Genomic DNA, 22,689 nt, shown 5'->3' with positions numbered 1-22,689 from the left:
TGGCTGGATGAGCGTGTGAGTGAGAGTTCTGTGTCAATAGTTGGCACACATACACCCGATTGTTCATGGGAGCAACGGCGGTGTGGGGTGTGGATAGTCATCGTCTACTTTGCATAGAATTGAAATTTGAAATTGGAAATTGAAAATGGAAAATCGCTTTGCCAACTGTGCCGTCGAAGAGGAGATGAGCAGATGAGGAGTCTGTCTGGCTGATTGACAATGCATTGGATTTGCATTAAATAATCGAACTACGCGCTTCTGTTGCTTTTTAGCCATTAAGTTGAGCAAATATGCGGGGATCTGAGCCGGCTAAGTGCTGTGGAATCACATCATTTCGGTTTTGCCAGAATCTGCAGCGATTTCGGCAATTTATCAAATTGCCTTTGCCCAAAAGTTATGCAATAATTTAGTTTCCAAGCTGGTGGAATTGAGGGTATTTCTCGATTTCAATGGGAGTTTCGTGGATGTTGGCGTAATCGCTTTTGTGCCTGGTTATGCACCCGTTATGTGTGCCAGTTTATTTAGTTTTTTCCCCCCATTTTTCACAATTTGGTCGAGATTTCGCAGAGAAATTGAATTTTTTGCATTCTACGCAGACGAACTTCAAATGAACATGTTGGTTTGCTAACCTTGCGTTTAAATGGGCTATGCATTCCAATGTTTTCCATCATAATTCTGTTCCACCATGTCGCATTTGGTCGTACGTGTTGCTGTGTGTGTGTGTTTGTGACTTTCTACCCGGCCACGCCCACGCCCAATGCCGCCCCCTGTGCCAGAGCTCAGTTGCAGTTGCAAATTCAGTTGCATTTGCAGCAGAAAACTCAATCCAATTCGAGTGGCTGCAGTTTATGCTGTTTGAGTTTTGGTTTGGTTGCTTTTCGTTTTCATTTTCATTTCTGCCTCTAGCTCGCAGCTATGCATATATAGCATGGGCATAGTATTTGAATAATTCATGCGTGGCAATGCATAAGTCAGACCGAATGGAACTTCTCCCAAGCCACCAATCCACCCGCAACTGAGTCCACATCCACATCCAGATTGCAGTTGTTGTGGGTGTTCCAAGCTGTCCATTTTATTTGGGGTCTGAGGTCCCAGTATCTGGTATATAGTATCTGGTATCCAGCCGAGTATAAAGCGACCTAGAGCGACCACAATGGCTGCTAAGTCAATAAAGCTCTCACTTCGGTGAACTTGGCCCGGGGCTATGGCCAATTTGCTGCCCCGGAGCGAAACTATGACAACGATGGCTAAAATCGAAATCGATCTGCTGCCTAATTGACAGTGCATTGTATCGCAGGATATCGATGCGCCGTGCCAGTTAAATGCTAATGAATTTTTAATGCTTTTCACTTTTTCGCCCTTCGTGGCGAATGGAAATGCATTTAAAATGCAACAAGGACACAAGGAATGTCCGGGCTGGCAGCATAATAATTATCCGATTGTGTTTCTGTGTGTTCGTGTTTGGATTAATTAGCTGTCATTTATTCATTTATCGATTGCATCGCTCATTTCCTACCTGCGAATTACTGGCGAACTGAGAGAGCGATGGTCAAACATTAATCAAGCGCCAAACTTCGTGTTCCGCTATTGGGGGTAATTAAATAACAATGAAGTGGGAGCGGAAACATCTGTTTTACAATATCAATTTTGCAAATAATGAGCGCCAAACAAACCCATCCATCAATCAATCAATCGTGCATTCAAAAACTCCGCACATAATTAGTCAAAGCACCGAAATGTTGGCGAATAAATCAAATATATTAGGTATACATTTCCACCACGAAAACCTTTATTTATTGTATATCATTTATATACATTTCTGGCTATGTATAGATAGATATATACGTAGCCAAGAAATAGGAATAATTTTATAGCGGACATCTGTTGTCCAAGTTTCAAATGCTGTCTGGCCCTTCTTATAGATAAATTTGCAATCGCCTTCGGTCGCCTGTCAGACGGTTTGATTTAAATTTATGACTATGGTTTGTCCAAAGCATGTGGCGCAACAAAAAATAAGTTGAACAGTCCATGGAATGGAAGTGAGTTTCGACGGGAAATATCCTTTAAGTTTTATTCAGCTAGCTGAAAATTCACAAATATAAATTGCTTAGTTTGCACAATCAATCCCGTCGTTTAATCAATAAATTTAATATTTTTTACGACAAAGTAAGCAAGTATCATAAGTAAGTCATGGTTTATTCCTTTAGACATTAAAGTCTCTTTTGCATTAAAAAACATTTCCTGACTGTGAAATAAGACTTCCCTCTCAGTTTGTAGTAAAGGGTATATGAATCTTCTTGCTTGGGACAGATGTAGGTTTTTCTCGTCCAGCGATAGAATCGCAATCTTATGACCAGCAGTCCAATATGAATTATGACGCTGCAGTTGGTACGTGAAAGTGTGTGTGCTTGAAAATAGATACAAACTAGGAAGTCTGTGGAAAAGGTTAAGTGAAACGAGCTATGAAATTTAATTTGAAGCCCAGCTTAAACTTCGCCGATGTGGCATTTTTATGAATTGCCCGCCATTTTGTAGGCCATCCGGTGGGCGGCGGCCATCTTGAGGGTGGCCGCCATTTGCTAAGTGTGTCAACTTCCGGTGCAGCACACCGAGTGCAGTGTAAGTGTCCTGAAGCAGCAAGGATAATCAATAAAACCGACGGCAGGCGGCGTGCACTTTTTACCACAGTTTATGTTAAACTATTAACAGGATACTGGCTTCCGTAATGAACCAGCTGCCGCCGCAGTCCGTTGTCCCGAGTCCTTATTCCACAGTCGGTAGTTGGTGGTCCGTAGTCCTCGGCGCCAATGCACAAAAAGCGGGTCGCAGAAAATAGAGAAGCCGAGGAAAACAGCTGCATTGTTCACTCACACACATACACACTAGCAGCGAGATGATGGAGAAAAGCGACACAGATGGCGGAGAAAAGCGGGAAAGTGTGAAAGAGAGACATTGGTGCAATGTCCTGGGCCAGTGTGGTGGAAAATCGACACTCAATATTAGCACCGTTTATGAGCTATGAATGAGTTACGACTACCAAGTGAAGCAGACGCGTCAGCCAGCTGACCCAATTCGATGCACTTTAATGCATCCAGTTTACATTGTTGACACTTTAATACTAAAACACCGGTAGCGGCAACAATTGCGTTTCCGCTTTCGGTCGAGACAAAAAACGGCGAGCGCATTAATCATGCTCAACAATGAATGAATGAATCCGTTTCAACGGCCACTTCGCTACATTAATTAACTCATAAATCTTTTGTGCATATCGAATGACAGAAATTGGCAAGGGGTCTACACAAACCCACTCACTGGCCAATGCCCCAGCTCACATATACAGCCAATTATTTCTGCCCAAATCACTCGAAATACGAAATAGGTGAACGAGGAGGCCAGGACTTGGACTCGTTTGATTAATGTAGCCGCTCCTCTGAAATATTGACAGGCCTTGGCAGCTGTCGGCATTGTTTTTCCTCTGCTCTCCACGAGCATCTCTCTATCTATCTATCAAAATGGGTAAAAGTCATTCCAACAGCCCGTTGTTCTTTGTTTCCTCCAAGTGCTGAAAATCGAACTGGGACTATCAATTTGCTTCTGACACTGCCTGAAAGATGATGAGTGTTGTCGAAATTTATGAAAGTTTAGTTGGCTCGAATTGCTATTCGATATTAAAGTGATGTTAGCGGAAACTCATTTTATTGCTCTTCCGCTAACCAAATATAATCCCACTTAAAGTTTTATATTAGCTATAGACAGAAATTGCAAAAAAAAAAGGATAATATGATTCGTATCGCTCATTGCAATCAAAATTAAACAATGCATTATCAATTTATTTAATCATTCAAAGAAATTTGAGGGTCAGTAATTTTCAGCTTAATATGACAGGATTTTTATTTTTGGTCAATATAATGAATATGAAAGGGAATTCATACGATACTGAAGTCATAGGAATTTAAGGATATTTTTTCTCTGTGTAGCGCTTAGCCCATTTGGCTGAATTACATGGTTCTTCTTGTAGCAAGGGCGTGCCCCAATTTGTCAGATATTCCTGCTGGCGGCTCTAAAATGTCGTGTGTCTTGATTTTATGGCGTGTCGAGTTGCCAGTCGCGGGTGCCATCGTCATCGCCATCGCCATCGCCCTTGCCATCAGCATTTGCAGTTTGTGCATTATTTGTATGCATTAAAGATAAACACGAGGCTCTGTGTGTCGTGCAGGTGCGCATTAAATTCGCTGTAACCACCCCAAAATCAGGGGGATACATTACCATTCCCATTCGCGCTCCCGTTCCCGCTCCCATTCGGATTCCCCTCCGTCGCCGGCGGGCGGTTGGTGCGGTAAATGCGACATCAAATGGGTGGGCTGGCGGGTGTTGGCGGTGGCTTGCGGCTTGCCATTGTTAGGCAGCCAACTAGTGGGCGTGGCACGTGGTATATAGAGTACTTATCATGATGATTATAATCAGAGAGCAGCCAGCAGAAGGCAGCAAGCAGAAAGCGGGCCACTTGGCGCTTGTAATGTTGTTTGTTGTTGCTGCCGGCACTTTACGACGGCTTGCTGCACATCAAAGGCGCCGCGTAATGAGCAGCACACGCTTACCGCCACTACGCCCGCTGCCCCCCAACCGCCAGCCCACTGGAAACTACCCACCTACAGCCATGCCTCCACAAGCATTCCCTTAGCCAAACCATTCCCATCCGCCGGCATGTCCTGTCGTCTGCCAGCGCAAATTGACTTTGTCTGTGTGTTTTTGACACCTGCGGCAATTCGTATCCCAGGCCAGCCCTCAACCACCCACGCTTTTCGCATCAAAGATAATTTAAAGCGAACGCGAAACTAGTTCACGGGTAGCTGCCCCTCAGCGAAAAGGAGGCGGTGGAGGAGGTGGTGGCAACCAGAGAACTGCAAGGGTGGCATTTTTAGCCACTCGACTCACACCCAACAATTTTGTGTGCGGGTGCTACCCGCCACGCACATCGCGGGTACTTACAAACACACAGTATACGTCTGCACATGCAGACAAGACACCCCGTTGTGCGCGCACCCGAATCAATACGGTGACCTGCGTCGCGGGTGCCGATCATACTCGGCACCCATAACGGAGGGTAGAGAAGACAAACAGTCAGAAAAAGACAAATGCCTAAAAAGGGATGAGTGACAAAAACACTTGTGGGTTTACCGTTAAACACATGGGTGTTTCCAAAAATACTCGGGTGTTTCTAAAAATACTCGGGTTATAGTCTCTATCAGTCTATCTACTCTTGTAGATAGTCGAGTCACAGACAAGACTCCATGCGTTTTACACTCCATACGTTTACACACTATTCTTTCGGCGTGGCTCTAGACTTTGTCGAATACTTTGTAAAATATGCCCTTCATCTTCATTATATATTATTATAATTATATATATTATATTATATTTTATTATATTATATATTATTATATATATATATATGTAATTTAATTATATATATATATATATATATATATTTATATATACTACTACCACTATATAAATATATATATATAGTTTTTATTATTTAAATGTAAATTATAGTAAAAATAATAGTAATAGTAATAATAGGAATAGTAATAGTAACAGCCGAATCTATGTACATAATGTCACAAAATTCATTTCAAAAATGAATTTATGTAAGAGTATTTGTCATTAGAGTATTCAGCTAGCGACTTGTGAAAAATTAGTAAGGCAATGATTCGAAACGGGTGGCACCCGACATGAGCACGAAATTTTTCTTGGTTATTCCCTTTTACCCTTCATTTCTTATACCCGTCGCGCTTCCACCCATACAAATTTTAGGCGTACAAAAAATGACCTGCGGCCGATCGTTGACTGTGCGTCCACTCACCCATACGGCTCTTGCGCAGCAGGCCTCGGGTGGTTTTTTTACTCGTAACAAAAACACAACGTTGGTAAAACACCCGAATATTTTCTGTTGCCGCAAGTAGGGTGTCAAAAAAGACGGGGTGCCTAGAGACCGAGTGTTTATAGGGTGGACGTAGAGTGCCAGTGGCGGGCTGCAGTTCTCTGGTGGCAACCTACATATTTGCTAGTTTCGAGGCGTGGCAGGGCCCCAGCCCCAAACCCCGGCGTCTATTTGCTTTTTGGCATGCTGTTTCATAGCCGCAAGTCCCAACATTCTTTAGTTGTTAGCTGCTCCACCAGCAGCAGCCAAAGCAGCAGCAGTTTCAGTTTCTCTGGCGGCCCCAGAAAGTATGCCACAAATTTTAGCTGCGTGCATGAAACTGTTACTCGAAAAATCCAGCGATGCACGGGAATGGAAGGAAATCACCCTTTGCCGGAATTACCTAGAGCAACCATGGAAGCCAGTTTGCAGCTTTGACAGCCCCAACTGCGACAGGAACTACCCATTTAACTGGATGGCCAATACTATACGCCAAACAAACTCAGATGAGTGTACTCGTATATATCATGGTTTATAAGATTGAACTAAAAAAAATAAAATCTTTTTAAGATTTTCAGAGAGTTTTGAACATATCAGTGTATATAGACAGATTTTTGAGAAGATAAGATATTCCTGGATTTAATTGCTCTACAACTTATCTTTCGGTATTCCTAAATGACCTCCTCAGTGAGCTTGTCATCTCGAAATTACTTAGCATAATTGTCCATCTGAAATTGACATTATGCAAAGGATATCTCGTCTGAGAATTAGCATTAACCGTCACATTTCAGTTCCTGCCTCGGGCACTTCATGTTTTCGTAATTCGTTTATTAAATTAACACCTTGGGCTATTATGCATACATCTTGTTGTGATCCTGAAGTCTGAAATTTTGATGTACCCACAAGTCCAGCGAAGTGGAGTCCACTCGTCTGGCTGCTCTTTTGCTCTTTCTTATGCAAATGTCATTGCATAAACATAATTAACTCGGCCCGGTCAACAGGGCGTATGAAACTTTTTGATGACCAAATAAAAGCGCTTCAAGAGCTTTAGCATGAGCCAACTTTCCCGCCCAAGTTTTGCCGTAAAATACGAAAAAATAAAAATTTCAAAATAATCCAGCACCTGTGTCCCTGGCCAATTGCCGTATCCTTCAGGAGAAATATAGTTTCGCAAGTTTGGCGGCAAAGTGAATTCAACAGTTTGGCACTTATGCGTCCCAGCGGGAACTGCTGTTTATTGATAAGCAGATGGGATAATGCAAGTGCCACACACATATACACAATGAGTCTCAAAGTGGAGTCAACGGGCCATGAGTGAGATGCATTTCCAGCACAATCCATATCCATATCCCATTGTGTCGCCGCCATCCAGCTGAGCTGTCACTGCTGCCGATTGTCCTGCTCCCGAGTCCTGGTAAATGTTGCTGAAATTGTTGCCATTGTTGCCCCTGTCAGTCCGGCGTTTAAAGCTCAATTGGTTTAAGTGCGAGCATTTGTGTCCCCCTCACTGCTCACTCGCTGCTTACGACCTGGTTACTCCTGCATGAGTTGCGAATTCACGCTGCAAGTACTTGCAGTACTGCCAGCAATTTGTGTGGCTTTGAGCCAAATTAACCGCAGCAACGCCCTGCTCATGGCCCTGACTGATGAAGCTTGCACTCGAGTTGGACACATCATCTGTTAAGTAATTGGCAGAATAAGTTAGCTAGAGTGGTTCAGAGGGCTTGCATCTATTACCACGCTCATGGATGGTGTTTCAAGGGGGCCAGGATTTGATTTTATTAATGTTTGACAATCAGGCAGATGTATCATCATCAAACATCTCATCTTTCCCATTTGTTCTGAAGTAGTTTATAAATTGTTAGCACATATACATAGTTCATACAATTAATTTAATAATTTGTAAAATCTTGTGAGAAGATTTTAAAGTAGCTAATGGTTTTCCAATATGCCACAGTAACGCTGCGACATTAGCGCCGCTGCTGTTGATGCTGCAGTTTCCGGTTCCCCGGCAGGAGTACCAACAGCAATTCACCTGGGATGGGGGCAGCAACCCTTTTGCATAGCACTTAGGGCAAGTTACGACTCCCATTCGGTATTCCATCTCAGCACCCCGCGTCCTTCGCATCCTGGCCATCCTGTGCATCCGTCCGCCCCGCCTAAATAGTCCGCTGAGTGCAGAAGGCAATAAATGCTAATATTTTATTTAAAACGCTGATGGTGAAAGCAAGTGCATTTCATGCTTCCCCCTCACACATACACACACGCTCCCCACACACACACACAGGCTCGCTCACTCTCTGTTTGAGCGAAAATTAGCTTTGTCTGTGTGTCGTGCGTGTGAGAGCTCGAAGCACTTGAAATTAAATATTGCGCATACGCCGCATTGTACGGTTTCAGTTCCACCATTTGTGTGCGGTTCACGCACATTTGCACATCATTTGCCCTGCTCAAGTGACTGTGCAATGGTAGTTGGTAAGCCTCTTTGGACCTAATGCTCAGATGTTTGAGCTCATTTGCAACCCTTTGGCTGCCGCACACACGTGAGACTACATCAATGTTATTTATGCAAAAATAATTTTCAAATGTTTTGCATATTTGCAAAGGTTTTCGGGACGCATATTCATAGCATATCCGTTGGCCAGAAAAAGCCGCAAAAGCGCGCCACCCGTGCCATCAACCCCGATTTGCCCTTTTCCTTTCACGAATCAAGAATCTAATAAAACTTTGCCCAGCTACCTTGCATACATCTGCTTATTTGCTTATCATATGCAAATTTTCATGTTTCAAGTTGAAGTTTTCCTCTCGTTGCTCAACAAAAAATCCAAAAAAAAAAAGCACACCATATACACACGCGTTCATATATATTTGTGTATATGTAGGCAGCCCAAGAATGTTTAACAAGCTACCTGAGGGCGCTCATAAGCAAAAGTTCAAATAACAAAATTTCAGCTTTTACTTTTACCCGGCAAAAAGTACACGCAAAAAACTCAGTCAGGTATTTTGGACGGCTGTGTGTGTGCGCTCCTTTGATTATACAACTCTCTTTCTACATCTATCCCTTTGGCTTTCCCCATCACAGCTCCAAGTTTTCCCCATTCGATTTGTGTGCTCACTTTTAGCTTTTGGCTATGAATTTTCCGAGCACAACTACAGAGCTGCACCCTTTAGCATTTGCCCAAGAAATTACTTAAAAATATGTATAAATTATGCATGCATCTGATTCCGCACATAATTCTCAGTTAAATTTGCATAATTTGGGAAAAATGCACTCAGCCAGATAGTCAGCCAGCTAATAACTGGCCAATCAATGCGAAGGACGGACCAACTGCAATTATATAAAACATATTTGAATAAATTAGGCACTCGATGGCTTGAGTTGGCTGGAAACTTAAGCATTAACGGAGTTAAATAAATACTAGTTAGGGTACTACAGAATTATGGCAGTTGAAAAGATTAAATTGTCAAAGTTAACACCTCTTTTGAGTGCAGTTTTATACATCTTTTTTGTGAGTGCAACTTTTTGTGGCACAGTAACGAGTTGATTCGCAGGGGGAACAAACGGATTAAGTGCGATGATGACGGGTCTTTTTGAAAGGGGGAGAAGTGAAATTCAATTACGGGGGCGCAGAGACAAAAGCAATTACAGCAACAATGCCAAAAATGGCAGCTGCCGTTGCGGCCATGTTAATATATCAGCCGAGAAGTATGCAACGAAAAAGGCGGCGAGGGAGTAACAAAGAAATGGGATAAGGGACGAAGTGGCACATGCAAAACAAATAACACGGAAATGAAAAACGAACTCGACTGGAAAATTGCAAGAGCCCCTCAGCCCAGAGCGCACACCCATACAATCATACAGCACCCATAACACCCACACACACACACACACACATACAGCTCACATACAGCAAGCGGAAGTTGACTCGCCAGCCATTTTGCCGTCGACGGCGTTTCCGGCAGAGCTTCACTTGGTTATTGTTGCTGCTTTTGCTGCGGTTTCTCTGCGCAGCTCTGCCTACTAAAAAATTTACTGGCGCTTAAAAATGCCAGCGAAAAAAAAGAAACAAAAAAAAAGAAAAAGGGAACAACAAGCCGAACCAAACAAAAAAAAGAAAAGTAACAAAAATAAAGCACCCAGGCAACTACAAGTAAGCGCACAAAAGACGAGCACAGAAATGACATAAAATATTTACCACGCTGAAAGACATTTTCATTTGTGGCACAACACAGCAACAGCAAAAGCGCCAGCAACAAAAGTTGGCCAACAACAAAGAGCCAGGACTTTGGACTCAGCCGCAGCTCATTACGAACAAATTGACGGCTAGCTAACAAATAGTTTCTCTTTCAATATTTGCTGCAATTTCGCTGGCTGCACTCAAACGGGTGAAAAAGCGAAAGAAAAAAAAATCGAGCAGCGAAAGCGGATACACTGAAATCCACCCCTCAGCTCGGCTTACTCGCCAGTCCACTCTGCCGCACCCCTGAGTCCTGCGATCCTGCAACGTTTACGAGTGTTTTTAATGCCACATTTTGGCTGCTCCTGCTGCAGTTTCAGTTTGCTGGGGAAGTGATTGAAATTATAGCCGCCGTCGGACACGTCGAGTGCATTCAATGTCCGTCTCGTTCTCTTTACGGCCATAGAGCTGGTCAGTTATTTTTGATACTTATTATTTTTATATGCCACCACCCCTCCAGCGACCAACAAGTGCTAATAAAATGGCAGCAAGCAGGAAAACAGGATGGCGGTGCTTGCTTTTGTGCGGCACTGTTGCAGTGGATTGTGTATCTAGACTACATATATATATAAAAAAAATATATACATCGGGCAATTACATAACAATTTGTTCTGCTGTTGGCGGGGAACCTGAACTGCTGCTCATATTGCTTCTGCTGGACTTAATAGCGGTCGTAGTGGACTTCAATCCCCGCAAATGAGGATGAAGCACCGAGCGTTAATTTCACAGATCCCCCTTTCGAAAAGCGGAGAATTTGTCCTGCAAGTGCTGAAATCAAGCTCGTTCCGCAATAAGCCGGTCTCTTCTCTTTGTCTATGTTTTTTTTTTGGTCCTTTTCCGATTGCAATTAAAATTGTGGCCCGCAGTCAATGTCAGTTTTTTGGCTTCATTATCCTGTCAACTCCGTGTAACCAAAATGGAGAAGAAACATTTGTGTAATTAAAATTGCGAACAGTGGTGTAACACGGGTGCTTTACATAATCGTAATGGATGTTAAGCAAGATGGAATTATATGATCCGAATCTATAATATTATAGAAATGGAAATGAAAGGGATTTAGTACGAAATTTGTAAAATATTATGCAGGTTTGATATGAATACATACTCCACTGTGCAGTCGACCAGCAATCGTAGTCCTTCTAAAACTCTCGCAACAAAAAAAACCAGCGAAAATTCCATGAGAAAGTTTTGCAGTTTACATTTTTCATTAATGGCTTTGCGAGCTATTTTCGGGGCAGGACACGTCATCGTCTGGTTTTTATGGTGAGCTCCATGCTCTAACAAAAAGTTTACACACAAACCCACACCCACCCACACACACTCACACAGCTGACATACAGTATATATTAATAAATAGTCAGCAAATAATATTGCGCATACGCAGCGTTGACAGACGCAGCAAGCCAAATTGTGGCCAGAAATTGGGTGTGCGTGCGTGTGTGTGTGAGGGAAGTATAAATAATAAATAAATATAAATGGTCATATGGAAATGAAAATGAAATAATCTGCCAACTAAGAGGCGCATAAATAGCCCTCGAAATGACATTCATTTTCGTTGGCGTTGTTTATGCCTGCCATTTTCGTTGTTCGTTGTCCTGTCGCCATTTTGTGTATATGTCATGTTGCCTTCCCGGCTAATATTATTATTATTATTTTTTTCTTTCCCCGCTGTTTTTGCTCTGCTCTGCGGTCACTGACACGTGTTTTGTGCTGAATTATGCAGACGTCGGTATGTGATTTGATTTATTTCGGGTCGAAAGAGAGCCGCACTTTTATGGAATCAATGCACAAATTACAAACAATTTACACATCGAATTAGCATAATTAATTTAGCCTCGTTACCAAACCATCAAATTGATAAATGTAATTGGCCAAGGACATTCTTTTCTCCCTCCATCTGAGTCATCACATACGATTTTCTATGTGCACATCAAATTATGGAAAACTTTTCCAGCTGACACATAAAATCTTTTTTGCGCAAAACTTTTGCGGAGTTCAAGGAAAAAGGCTAAAACTAAGGATAGCGAACTTTTGAGTATACAGTTTTTCAGTTAAAAAAGTTTTAAGTTTTAAGTTACAGTTGCCTTGCTTGGGCAAATCTTGAGTCGACATAAAACCACTTGGTCAAGTGGCCATTCCGAGTTAGCCGAAGTAGCCAGAATTGATCGAGCTGCTCAAGAATATGTAAATATATGTAAATAACCATATAATTCGTGTGCAGTGTGATGCGCTTTGTTTGTGCCACGTGAAGTTGCATTGCCAAATATTTCAGTTTTATTTCTGCCCAAGCAAACAGTTATTGCTTTTGTCTCAATTACTTGGGTCAATATTTACTGGTGCACATGTATCGTTTCATTCTTTCTCTGCGCTTCTCTGCTTCTTGGCCACTTTTCTAATTGGCCAGAATGCCCAGGAATTGATAATAATTGCTTGTTTGCGCCTAATGTAGCTGTACACGACAGCACTTGAGAATGTCTGCTGAAATAACGCTGGGATTTTTATGCATAAAATGCAGAAACGCATATTTAGTGGGTGGTGGTGTATGCTGTGTAGTATATGGGTAATTGTGTGGGCTGGACTCTGGGATTGAACAATAACAAAAATGTCGAGTGCATGGGGATGGCAGCCAGGAGACGCCGGAAACGGAAGGATGTTCCAGCACACACACACACACACACAGCACACAAACTCACACTCAGAAATGTGGACATGCTTGTTTGCGATGGTGTCTTGAGTGTTTGAGCCAAAGATTAAATGGTGTTTATGGCTGCACGATGGTGCTATTGGGGCCCCAAAAGGGAACAAAGCTCCAAGACTTTTGACACTTTTGCAAAATTTACGACTCGCACTCCGCTCTGTTTCCCCTGCACAATTGCAGTGGAAAGTTTTTATGTTTTATACTGAAATAATGCTAATGCAAGCTGAACTAAATCCGCACTGCCAAAAGACATTACCCGCAACTTATTTCCATATTTATTTTTGCTCTATTTCCACCACTTTACAGGGTTGGACCTGGCCTAAGATGGGTAGCGTGCTATTCACAGCTGTATTCATAGCATTACACTTTGCCACCGGCGGCCTGGCCAACCCAGATGCGAAGCGACTCTACGACGACCTGCTGAGCAACTACAATCGCCTCATCCGACCCGTGGGCAACAACTCGGACCGCCTCACCGTCAAGATGGGTCTGCGCCTCTCCCAGCTGATCGATGTGGTAAGTGCCCTTCTAGTCAAAGTTACCCTTTTTTGCAGCCAAGGAAAGTGTGGTAACACGTTTCAGACATAAATCAATGGGGCGTTTATCTGGAAAACTTTAAATTTTATAGTTCTCAGGGGTGTTCCAAGTGCGTTTTGTCCAGGGTAAAGAAGAGTTGCAACTAAGCTTATTCTTTTTTAAATTAATTTCAAAGCTCCAAATGTTTAAAATATCATTATCTAGTTTGCAAAGAAATCGGAAAGTTATTACAAGATTGATGGTTATAATTGGAGAGCAAGTCCACCACCGCCTTGATCCCGTGCCAATTGATGGAAATTTGTTGCTAACGATGCCGCCCAACTGAGCAATCCATTTGTTTGACAAGTGAGCCGAGCTAGCGGCGTTGTTCCGCGATAAGCTTATCAAATGACAATCATAACAGATTAATTCGCGAAAGTCCCGCGACGCCCGTAAGCAGGCAACGGCATTTGTGTAAGCCGCAGCAAACAATCGGCGCACAATTAATAACTGTTTACCCGGCGATTAAAAAGCCAGGCAACTAAGCCAGCCCACTCCCCATTGTCCCGCCGCCTTTTTGTTGTTTGCATAATAAATCAATGGCTTTGGCCCAGTTGATTGTTTTCTTGATTAACTATGCAATTGCCAGTTGAAAGGGGCATCGGCATTTGAAATTAAGCAACACGCATACATACATATATCAAACATATATGCATTCGTGGCAATATCGAGGAGCTGGCTTAAATTGCAGCTGGGCCAGATCGGTTGGGGCCAGGCAAATGGAGCACAATCTTCTGCTCGGTGTGGCTGCACATGACAGCCGGAAATGGGTAACCGGCTAACAGTTACGTGCTGTTGGCCACACAGTAGCGCTGTTCCCTTGCTCCCTTTCCGCTGCTGAGCTTTGGTTCCTGCTCTTTGCCTCCTGCCCTGCGATGCCTGTTCTTTGGCTTAGTTTTTTGGCTTCCATTTTTTTGTTTTTTGCCCTGCTGTTATAAATCACGCGCTAAGCACCAAGACCACTAAAGGACATGCCAGGCAGGAGCAGCAGCAGTCAGATGCAGAAGGAGTCAAAGCCATGCACATTGGCACCGATCTTCGCCAAAATCTGGTTTAATTAAAAAAGGAGTAAGATAAATCGTTCCTTTAATCTATGGAATTGAAAGGAAGAATAGAGAATATACATATATCTATTTCCATGCTTTATTTGCTAATCGAAGTGCTAGCGTAAATTAACTTTTAGCTATCTTTATTATGTATTTGCAAAATAGTTCCTACTTCTTTCCAAATCACCAGAAAATCGAGAAAAGGACCAAATTATTTCGGCCAAATCAACCCTTTTAAGCCATTTCCCCTGCTTCCACGCCACTGTGGCCGGGCATCTGGGCAACTGGGCATCTGGCATAAGGTGCTTATATCGAAATTGCTTTTCTGTGTGTGCGAGCTGCTGCACAGAGAAATATCGCACAGCCGCCCTGTGTGCGCTTGACTGCTGACTGGCTTGAAATATTCGCAGAATTTCTTTTATTGCAATAGTCCACTAGTGGTAGTCCACGCTTTGCACCCACTCCGCCCACTCCCCCATTTGGTCCTGTTGTTGTGGGACACACGTGTTGCCTGCTTTTCCTTATTGGCATACAATTGCTTGTAAATTCTCCGCACTGAAATCACTGCTTCTGTACATTTTTTTTTTTGTTTTTTCCGTTGTCCTGGAAATTGCAATCAACTGTCAGAAGGACGAGGGAGAAAGCGAGAGAGGGAGCGAGCGAGGGGAGGCTGAAAAGTATGTGGGAGGGGCAGCAACAAAGCAGCCGTGCGTTTTGGCCGTAGAATTTGTAATTTGCAATTTTCCATCTGCTTGCTCCTCGGCCACCTGATCCATGCCTGAGTCCGGCTTCAGGTACCTTGGGCTTATTAGTTGCATAACTGCTGCTCGACCAGGTGACAGACATACTGTGCATGCAGGACGAGAAAGGCAATTCCTGTTGGCCATCACAATACCAGCTGCATTGTAAGACCGGCTTACATTTGCCCACCCAAAACGCATTCAAATGGCAAATGTTGCACATTTTCGTGCCAGTTAATTGCATGTTGCCCATAAATTACACATATTATTGGGGAAATTGAAACGGAGACCGAAATTGGGTTCTGTTCAGCCGGGAAAGCCCAAAGCCTTTTGTGTGCTCCTGTTGCAATCCCAACCAAATTAACTTTTCACATTCTATGCTGAGGTACATAAATGTGTTGTGGAATTTACAGAGCAGCAGTTTAATTGGAAATACCAGGAGAAGATATCTTAAGTGCAACCTGAACTAGGTCAATATAAATGTAATTTAAAATGGCACTATATATTGCGTTTTAGGGCTAACAAAAAAATACAACCTTAGTCAGGACTTATTTCCTATTTCCTAGACCCAACATTAACTTGACCTCTTGCATTTTCCCCCTACTAATTGTCGGAATTAGAAAGGCCTCCTGAAATAAGCCAGTATTTCATGATATTTTCGGAAATTAATTTACTGCTTATTCAGCTTACACCGCCTTTCAAAGGCGGCTCCTGCTGCTCCTGTGGTCACAGGACACTTTTTTGTGTGCCGAGTGGAATGCCTTTTGCAAAGTTTATTTACAGCACACAGGAAATTCGATTTAAATTGTAAACAAGCCCAGTCAGGCAAGTCATGGGCACGGCGCCGGGCTATCCTCTTCCTGCCCAGAACTGGGGGATCCGGATCCCTCGAGTAGGTAAACCTGTCACACACACACACACACAGATACTCAGAGGATGCAAATCCTGCTGCAGGACGACTGCTTAAAGCACTTGGCTTAAGCAATTTAAATGCTGCATATTCTGCATCGTGTTAGAGAGGGGGAGGGCAGAGTCCTGTATCCTTGCCCCCGCCTAAGTGCGAATAGGCGAGACGTGCAACAACGACAACAGCAACACCAATTACAGTCCTAGGTGCGAACTGCCCCAGGACCACTACAACTACTCTGGAAGTCGGCATCCTGATTGCAAATTTCTCAATTTCTTATGAGATAAGCTGCGGCGCAACCACTGTGCTGATGCGCTTGCCACACTGAAAGAAATAATTTAAAGAAATTAATATTCTAGAAACTCAGTAGTAAACTTTATGAATAACATAGGACTGTAATACCAAAGCATAACTCGTAAATATCTCGCAACGGAACATTGATTTTTAGTTACTTTCAGTTTAGATATGGTTCCTGATGGTATCACCTCCGAATACAGTATATCCCCATTTTTTAGCGTGCTCCGCTTACTGCCACTGGTTGCAACGGATGTCCCACATAAAGCATAAAGGCTACCGGCTCAGCTTCCCTCCGTATCCTGCGCATCCTTCGGCTTTCCCGCTCCCATGATGCCGCATATTTTATCTCTTCCTTATGCCATACTCATCGCCTTTCTTAGTCATTGTGCTTGGTTCTTGGCTTTGTCGTTTTATTGCCGGTTTTCCGCGTCGCCCTCGCCTAATGACCTTTCCACGGGCTGGCTGCTCTGCTCTGGTCTGGTCTGGTCCACAGAAGGACTAAGAGTCCTCGGAGCGGGTGATTACCGGGGGGATACCAGGATAAAGGATCCGGGAGCCGGCTGCCTGGGTTGCGTGGCTGGAAAAATCTATTAACACTGCGTGCCTCGACATATTGCCGCGGTCCCTGAGGTTTTCCACCCCCATCCTCCAAAGATTCCAGGTCCTAACTCTGCGGCGGAAAGAAGTGCGAGAAACGCGTTACGCCGCATCATTATCATTCTGTCGTTAATTACATTTTTCAACGCTTAAGTGATTTATTCCGCAATTTTATCGTTTTCTAATTCTTTCTATTGAGCTTCCCCACATTTAATGAGTTTCGCCCGCCGCGCAACGAAATATGAAGGAGCAGATTCAGTAGCTTCCCTAGAGATTTTTAAGAATGAGCCAGATAATATAGGGATATGCATGTACATAAGTGCTTTCTTCATCCTAGCTTGAATAAAAATGGTCACAAAGATCATATAAACAACACCTTTAAACATTTTTATTTTAATCAATTCATTTTTTTATCAATACTAATTATTTTTACCACTTTTTGGTGGAATTTGAAAAAAAAAATTTTTTTCAATTTTTGCAATTTCGGTAAGGGGTAACATCATCAAAATTTGCAAAAAATGGCAAAAAAATAAAATTGCCAAATTTAAACTCTAATCGATTGGGGATTTTATTACAAGCACATCGAGATATGACATTCGATATTTGGACCATTATTTCCAAAGTTTTGGCCAAAAATCCGATTATTATTTGACGAAAAATGACAAAAACTACTTTTGGTGAAATTCGTTATTTTCAACTGGGATTTTTAGCTTAACTTGGCCAAAAATGGTCATACAGACGTAATAAAAACAGTTTCTTACATATTTTTACCAATACTAATTATTTTTTAACACTTAGGTGAAAATAAAAGCAAAAAAAATTTTTTCGATTTTTGTATTTTTTATAAGGGGTAACATCATAAAAATTTGCCAAAAATTTCAAAAAAATTAAATTTGCAAATTAGAACTCCAGCCGATTGGGTAATCAATTGCGAGCTTATCAATGAATGCCAATCCAAAATTGGACCATTATTTCCAATTTTTTGGTCAAAAATCGCTTATTTACTTACCGAAAAATGTGGAAAAACACAATTGGCTAAAATGTTATATTTTCGATAGTTTTCTTTTATCATAGCTTTGGCTAAAAATTATGATATAGACATATTAACGAATTTTTAAACAATCCCCCCCACAATCATTTTCCCAATTAGCAATTTTCCGTGCGATTAGCGGCTCACCGCAATGGCCACTTGAGCAAGCGGAAAGTTTTAGCTGCTCTTAAAGCCAAAAGTTTCGCTTATCGACCGGGGGAAGATGATATCCCTAGCATATAAATTGATTAAAACTGAATGGTTATAGGAGACTGGAGCTCACTGCACGACATCCCGAACCCAATTCCACTCGCCCCAGTTGGAGCCACCCTCTTGCACTTTTCGGAGCACTTCGAAATAGATTTGTTAAGCGCCCAGAGCTGCATCGAGGTGGCAGTGGTAGTGGAGCCCGTGCTCAGTTCACTAAAACAACATTTTCCGGGCGCAACGAGTTCCATTTGATGGTCTCTGCCACTCAATGGTGCTTGGCTGTTGGAAAAGCCACCCACGCAGCTCCCCCACCCAATTCAGCTGAAGTGGAAACTGTCAGCATTAAATTAATGAAACACTTGTTAACATTCGAGTCTAACAAATCTGTACGCCTTTGTTCCGTTTACTTGCAGAATCTGAAGAATCAAATTATGACAACCAATGTCTGGGTGGAACAGGTAAGTTATTCGTTTATATAAGACTGAAAACAGCACACAAGCTGAAATAGTTGGACATATATTATTGCGTTTGCTCAACTCAACTGTGATTTGGCTTTCGAGGAACATGAATTTGCCATTTGCATGCTTCGCTGGCGTCGAATGCAAAATAATTTGTGCCAGCCAATTTCGACGCGCTCGCATTATGCCAAACTTCTAAGTTGGCCAAGTGGCCGGGCTCCATTTCGCAGGACCAGCAGGACATTCGAGACCGCCAGGACCACTCCCACTCCGAATTCCAATTCCAGTTCCTGTGCGCTTGCCACTCGACATGTCCATTGGCTTTGCACTAATGCGGCGAGCAGCAGTTGGCCACAAGCCCAAAAAACAAAAAAAAATATATATAAAAAAGAAAAAAGCACGAGCCAGAGGAATATCAATTGGTCCGTAATGCCTCTTTTATCCCAGCTGCTTTTAAACACTCTTCACATTTTTGTTTTTGGGCTGGGGGAGAGGGGATTGGACTTTAAAGTTTTCCGGTTTTGCATAAAACATGCACAGCAAATTCCTCGCACACAAATTGCAGTCAATAGTGGCAGCAGCTTATCCAAAGTATTTGGTTTGACAATTCACTAAAACCGAAAACAATAACAAAAGCGGAATACAAAATGATATATAAATTATGCATTTGCCAAGCAATTTGCGATTGTGTGCATCTGTGTTTGTTTTAGCCAAATGCAAGTGCTCATTTCGGTCCTCATTATGAGCGTGTGTTGCATGTTGAATGGCACATTGTGTTCCCAAATTGCATTTCGCCAGCAAATTCAAATAGATTCCATTTAAAGTTACAAGTATACTTAGTTATATAGAGTTATATCTATTATTTATATATTTAAAGCTTAAAGAAGTGGTAGTAAATATGCTGATCATTTGTTTAAACTCATTGTTACATTGGTATAATATCTGCCACTTAAACAACCAAATAATTTGTAATAATATGGCCAGATAAGGCCGCATTCAGGAACCAATTGCCATGAATTATACTGCAATTTATTTGTTTTCGCATTTGGTTTCGTGGTGTGCCACGCCCATTCATAAGTGGGCGGCAGTCTGTCAATAAAGCCACAAACGCTTGCGCACGTAGCGCCATAAAAGCTTTTGTGTATTTGGCCAACGTATTTGGCAGATGCACTTGCATTTAAGCAGGTGGCCAACCGCAGTTAAATGAGCCATGTATTTCCATAATTATAGTTCGAGAGCAGGGATATAAGGCCTAAATGTGTTATGTTGCTCGAATTTCTTGTGATTAGGAGCAATTAGCACTAGTATAATACTTTTTTTTAGGTAGATAAACAGCATAGTAACTCACTTACTTCGCATAATGGCTGAAACGCATGTAAGGACAATTGACACCCGATTTCGTGTGTAAGTCGGATCAATATTAAACCAGTTGGGAATCCCACTCTGCAATTATATTTGCAATTATCGGGGAATTTCGTGCTTGGTCAGCACGAAAGCGAGCGTGCTCCTGCTCCGTTGACCACCATGAAACCCCAACCCGATATCAACTCTGGTAATCCCCAGTGTGATGGCTCCCACTTGGCGTGGTCGTATAAACATATATATGTATATGGAAAGTGGCAATCAACATAATTACAGTTATGCGTATGAGCAATGAAAAAGAAGTTCGATATCAGATGAAAGCGTAGCGACTAACAAATACCTCAAATAAACATAATATTTAGCTAATTGTCACTGTATAATTGGAAATTGATTAAAATATATCAGAATTTGAATCTATTCTGCACTTACGTAAAACTTATACATTAATTGTAGAACTTCATACTTCAGAGCATACAAAAAACGTATATACCCCTGCCTTAAATAGTACTCCGTGCTTAAACATTGAAACCCAACATCGAAGCACAATTGTATTATGAAAATGTAATTTAATGCCAACAGCTTAGCGACCAATGAATTAATGCATAATTAATGAAATTGAAATTGCAGCCATACACGAGAGTTAAACGCCCTCAACCGCATAATGAAATATTTATAGATCGAGCAAACGCTGAATAGCCGCACTCAAAGTGCGGATATTTTCTAATTTTTCAACCCGCAAATATACATTTGTTTTTCTATTATTTATGGCAATCGGGCATAAATAATTGCCCATCGCATAGTGACATCTTTTGTTGTGCCGTGTGTGTGCCACTGCTTTACAATGTGCATTTTGCAATTTCAGGAATGGAACGACTATAAATTGAAATGGAATCCGGATGACTATGGCGGCGTGGACACGTTGCACGTTCCCTCCGAGCATATATGGCTACCGGATATTGTGCTCTATAACAAGTAAGTACCAAACTAATTTTCGCCCAGCTCATCGGCTCCGGGATTCGCCCGCAGTCAGCATCGCAGGCTCCTCCGATAGCCTGGAGCCAGGCGCTAGGAACTGGGAGCCTGGAGCCTCTTGGCCATTTGCATAATTGCCCCGAATGGGCGGCGGCATAAATCAAAGCCAAGCTGTACAGTTCCTGGACTAGGCCATTTATCAGGCGATGATTAACGTATTTTTATTTCAATGTAACTTGAGCATTGCGGTTGCCTTTCGGCTCTCCCTGGAGGCTGGCTAAGTGTCCTGGGGAGGTCCATTTCGGACCCCAGTCCACAGATCCGGGGTCCGTAGTGCTCTCAAATTGAACGTTTTCGTTGGGTCGGTATAATTATTATAATTTGCTGGAGTGAAGCCAATTAGGGGACAGGGATCGAAATGTATCCAGTGATACAGAGGCAATGGAACATGCCGAGAAATTAAAGGGAAATTCAAAGTCAAAGTAATTTAACTAATTAGATGAAATTGATTCAAAGCGAAACATACATAATAACTTATAATTTAAACTCAACAGCATTTGCCTTTATATTCCATGTGCAAATTGAACTTAATATTATTGAAATATATCCTAGCCAAGCATATCGATTCCTTGTGCCTTCCAATTTCATTTTGCAATCCTTTTGAGGACTTCGGCCCACTGTAGCCCTTCAGTTCGGTTGCCTGGACACTTGACTTTGTCGATTTGCCAAGCTGCTCGAGTACTCTTCCCAGGACATCGGTCAGGATATCTTGGCCATCGCCGCTGCTGTTGATGTTGTTGCTGCGGCAGATCGGCTTACGCGCTTTATGGGCCCTTTATGTGTGTGTTGAAACGAGGGGGGAGTTGCTCACATTTTGTACTCCAGCGACTTGGCAGCGGCAACTATACGCATTGAATACTTTCGGGGTGTTTCGTTGGCGGCAGTGTCATAAAAAGTCGTAATTTATTGCTTGGAAAAAGCTTAAATTTCATTTGCCATCCAGCCAGCAAGCGACAAAGGCATTGTAACTAAAGAAAGTGGAAGCGGGTGTTACCCGAAGAAGGCCATGGGTGTTATATGGCCAGGATTTTGGTCGTTGGGACGCTTTTTTAAACTGCAAATAATTTGTACACACCATAATGAAGCGCTTTCGCTTTGTTGCCACATAAAATTGAACTTGAAGTGTCCTTTGTGTTCAACGCACTTAATTGTGCTGCGTGTTTTTCTTTTGCTCTTCTCCAAAATGCCAATCGAAATGGCCTGGCCAAAGTCCATTTAATTTAGTGTCAAGTTAAGGTGATGGCTTACGGGCCGCTTTATGGCATTCCTCGCATAGAATCTCGGCCGACAATCTGAGCCAAATTCATAAAAGTTAAACGAATGATAGTCGAATATTTATCTTGTAGGCTTTTAATGTTGCCGCAAGGATAATAAACGTAAGTCCAATGTCAATATCAATATCCTGCCTGCTGGGCTCTCGCTCAGTTTGATTTGTTTCCGCTCGTAGATCCTTGGAGCAAACAAGCCGGCATGAAAATTTATGCAGAAATTAAGCGCCAAGTGTTGCAGTGCAAAAAAGACGCGTTTGCTGGCTGTAATTTTAAATGCAAATACATGTGCAGCAGCCGGCGGAGG

General features: G+C 42.4%; 1 protein-coding gene across 1 annotated transcript in view; it reads left to right on the top strand.

The window, feature by feature from the left end:
- The window catches only part of LOC6729412 (acetylcholine receptor subunit alpha-like 1), a 62,556-nt gene that overhangs the window by 23,119 nt on the left and 16,748 nt on the right, over positions 1-22,689 (top strand). Inside the window, exons 3-5 of the mRNA XM_016174779.3 lie at positions 13,166-13,375; positions 18,676-18,720; positions 20,945-21,054. Coding sequence (XP_016036060.2) covers positions 13,184-13,375; positions 18,676-18,720; positions 20,945-21,054 — 347 coding nt within the window. The 5' untranslated portion in view covers positions 13,166-13,183. The remainder of the gene's footprint in view (positions 1-13,165; positions 13,376-18,675; positions 18,721-20,944; positions 21,055-22,689) is intronic.

Source organism: Drosophila simulans, chromosome 3R (assembly GCF_016746395.2).
Source record: "Drosophila simulans strain w501 chromosome 3R, Prin_Dsim_3.1, whole genome shotgun sequence".
Classification (NCBI taxonomy): domain Eukaryota; kingdom Metazoa; phylum Arthropoda; class Insecta; order Diptera; family Drosophilidae; genus Drosophila; species Drosophila simulans.
Note: the sequence above shows the minus strand (reverse complement) of the source record. Positions and strands in the feature narration are given on the sequence as shown.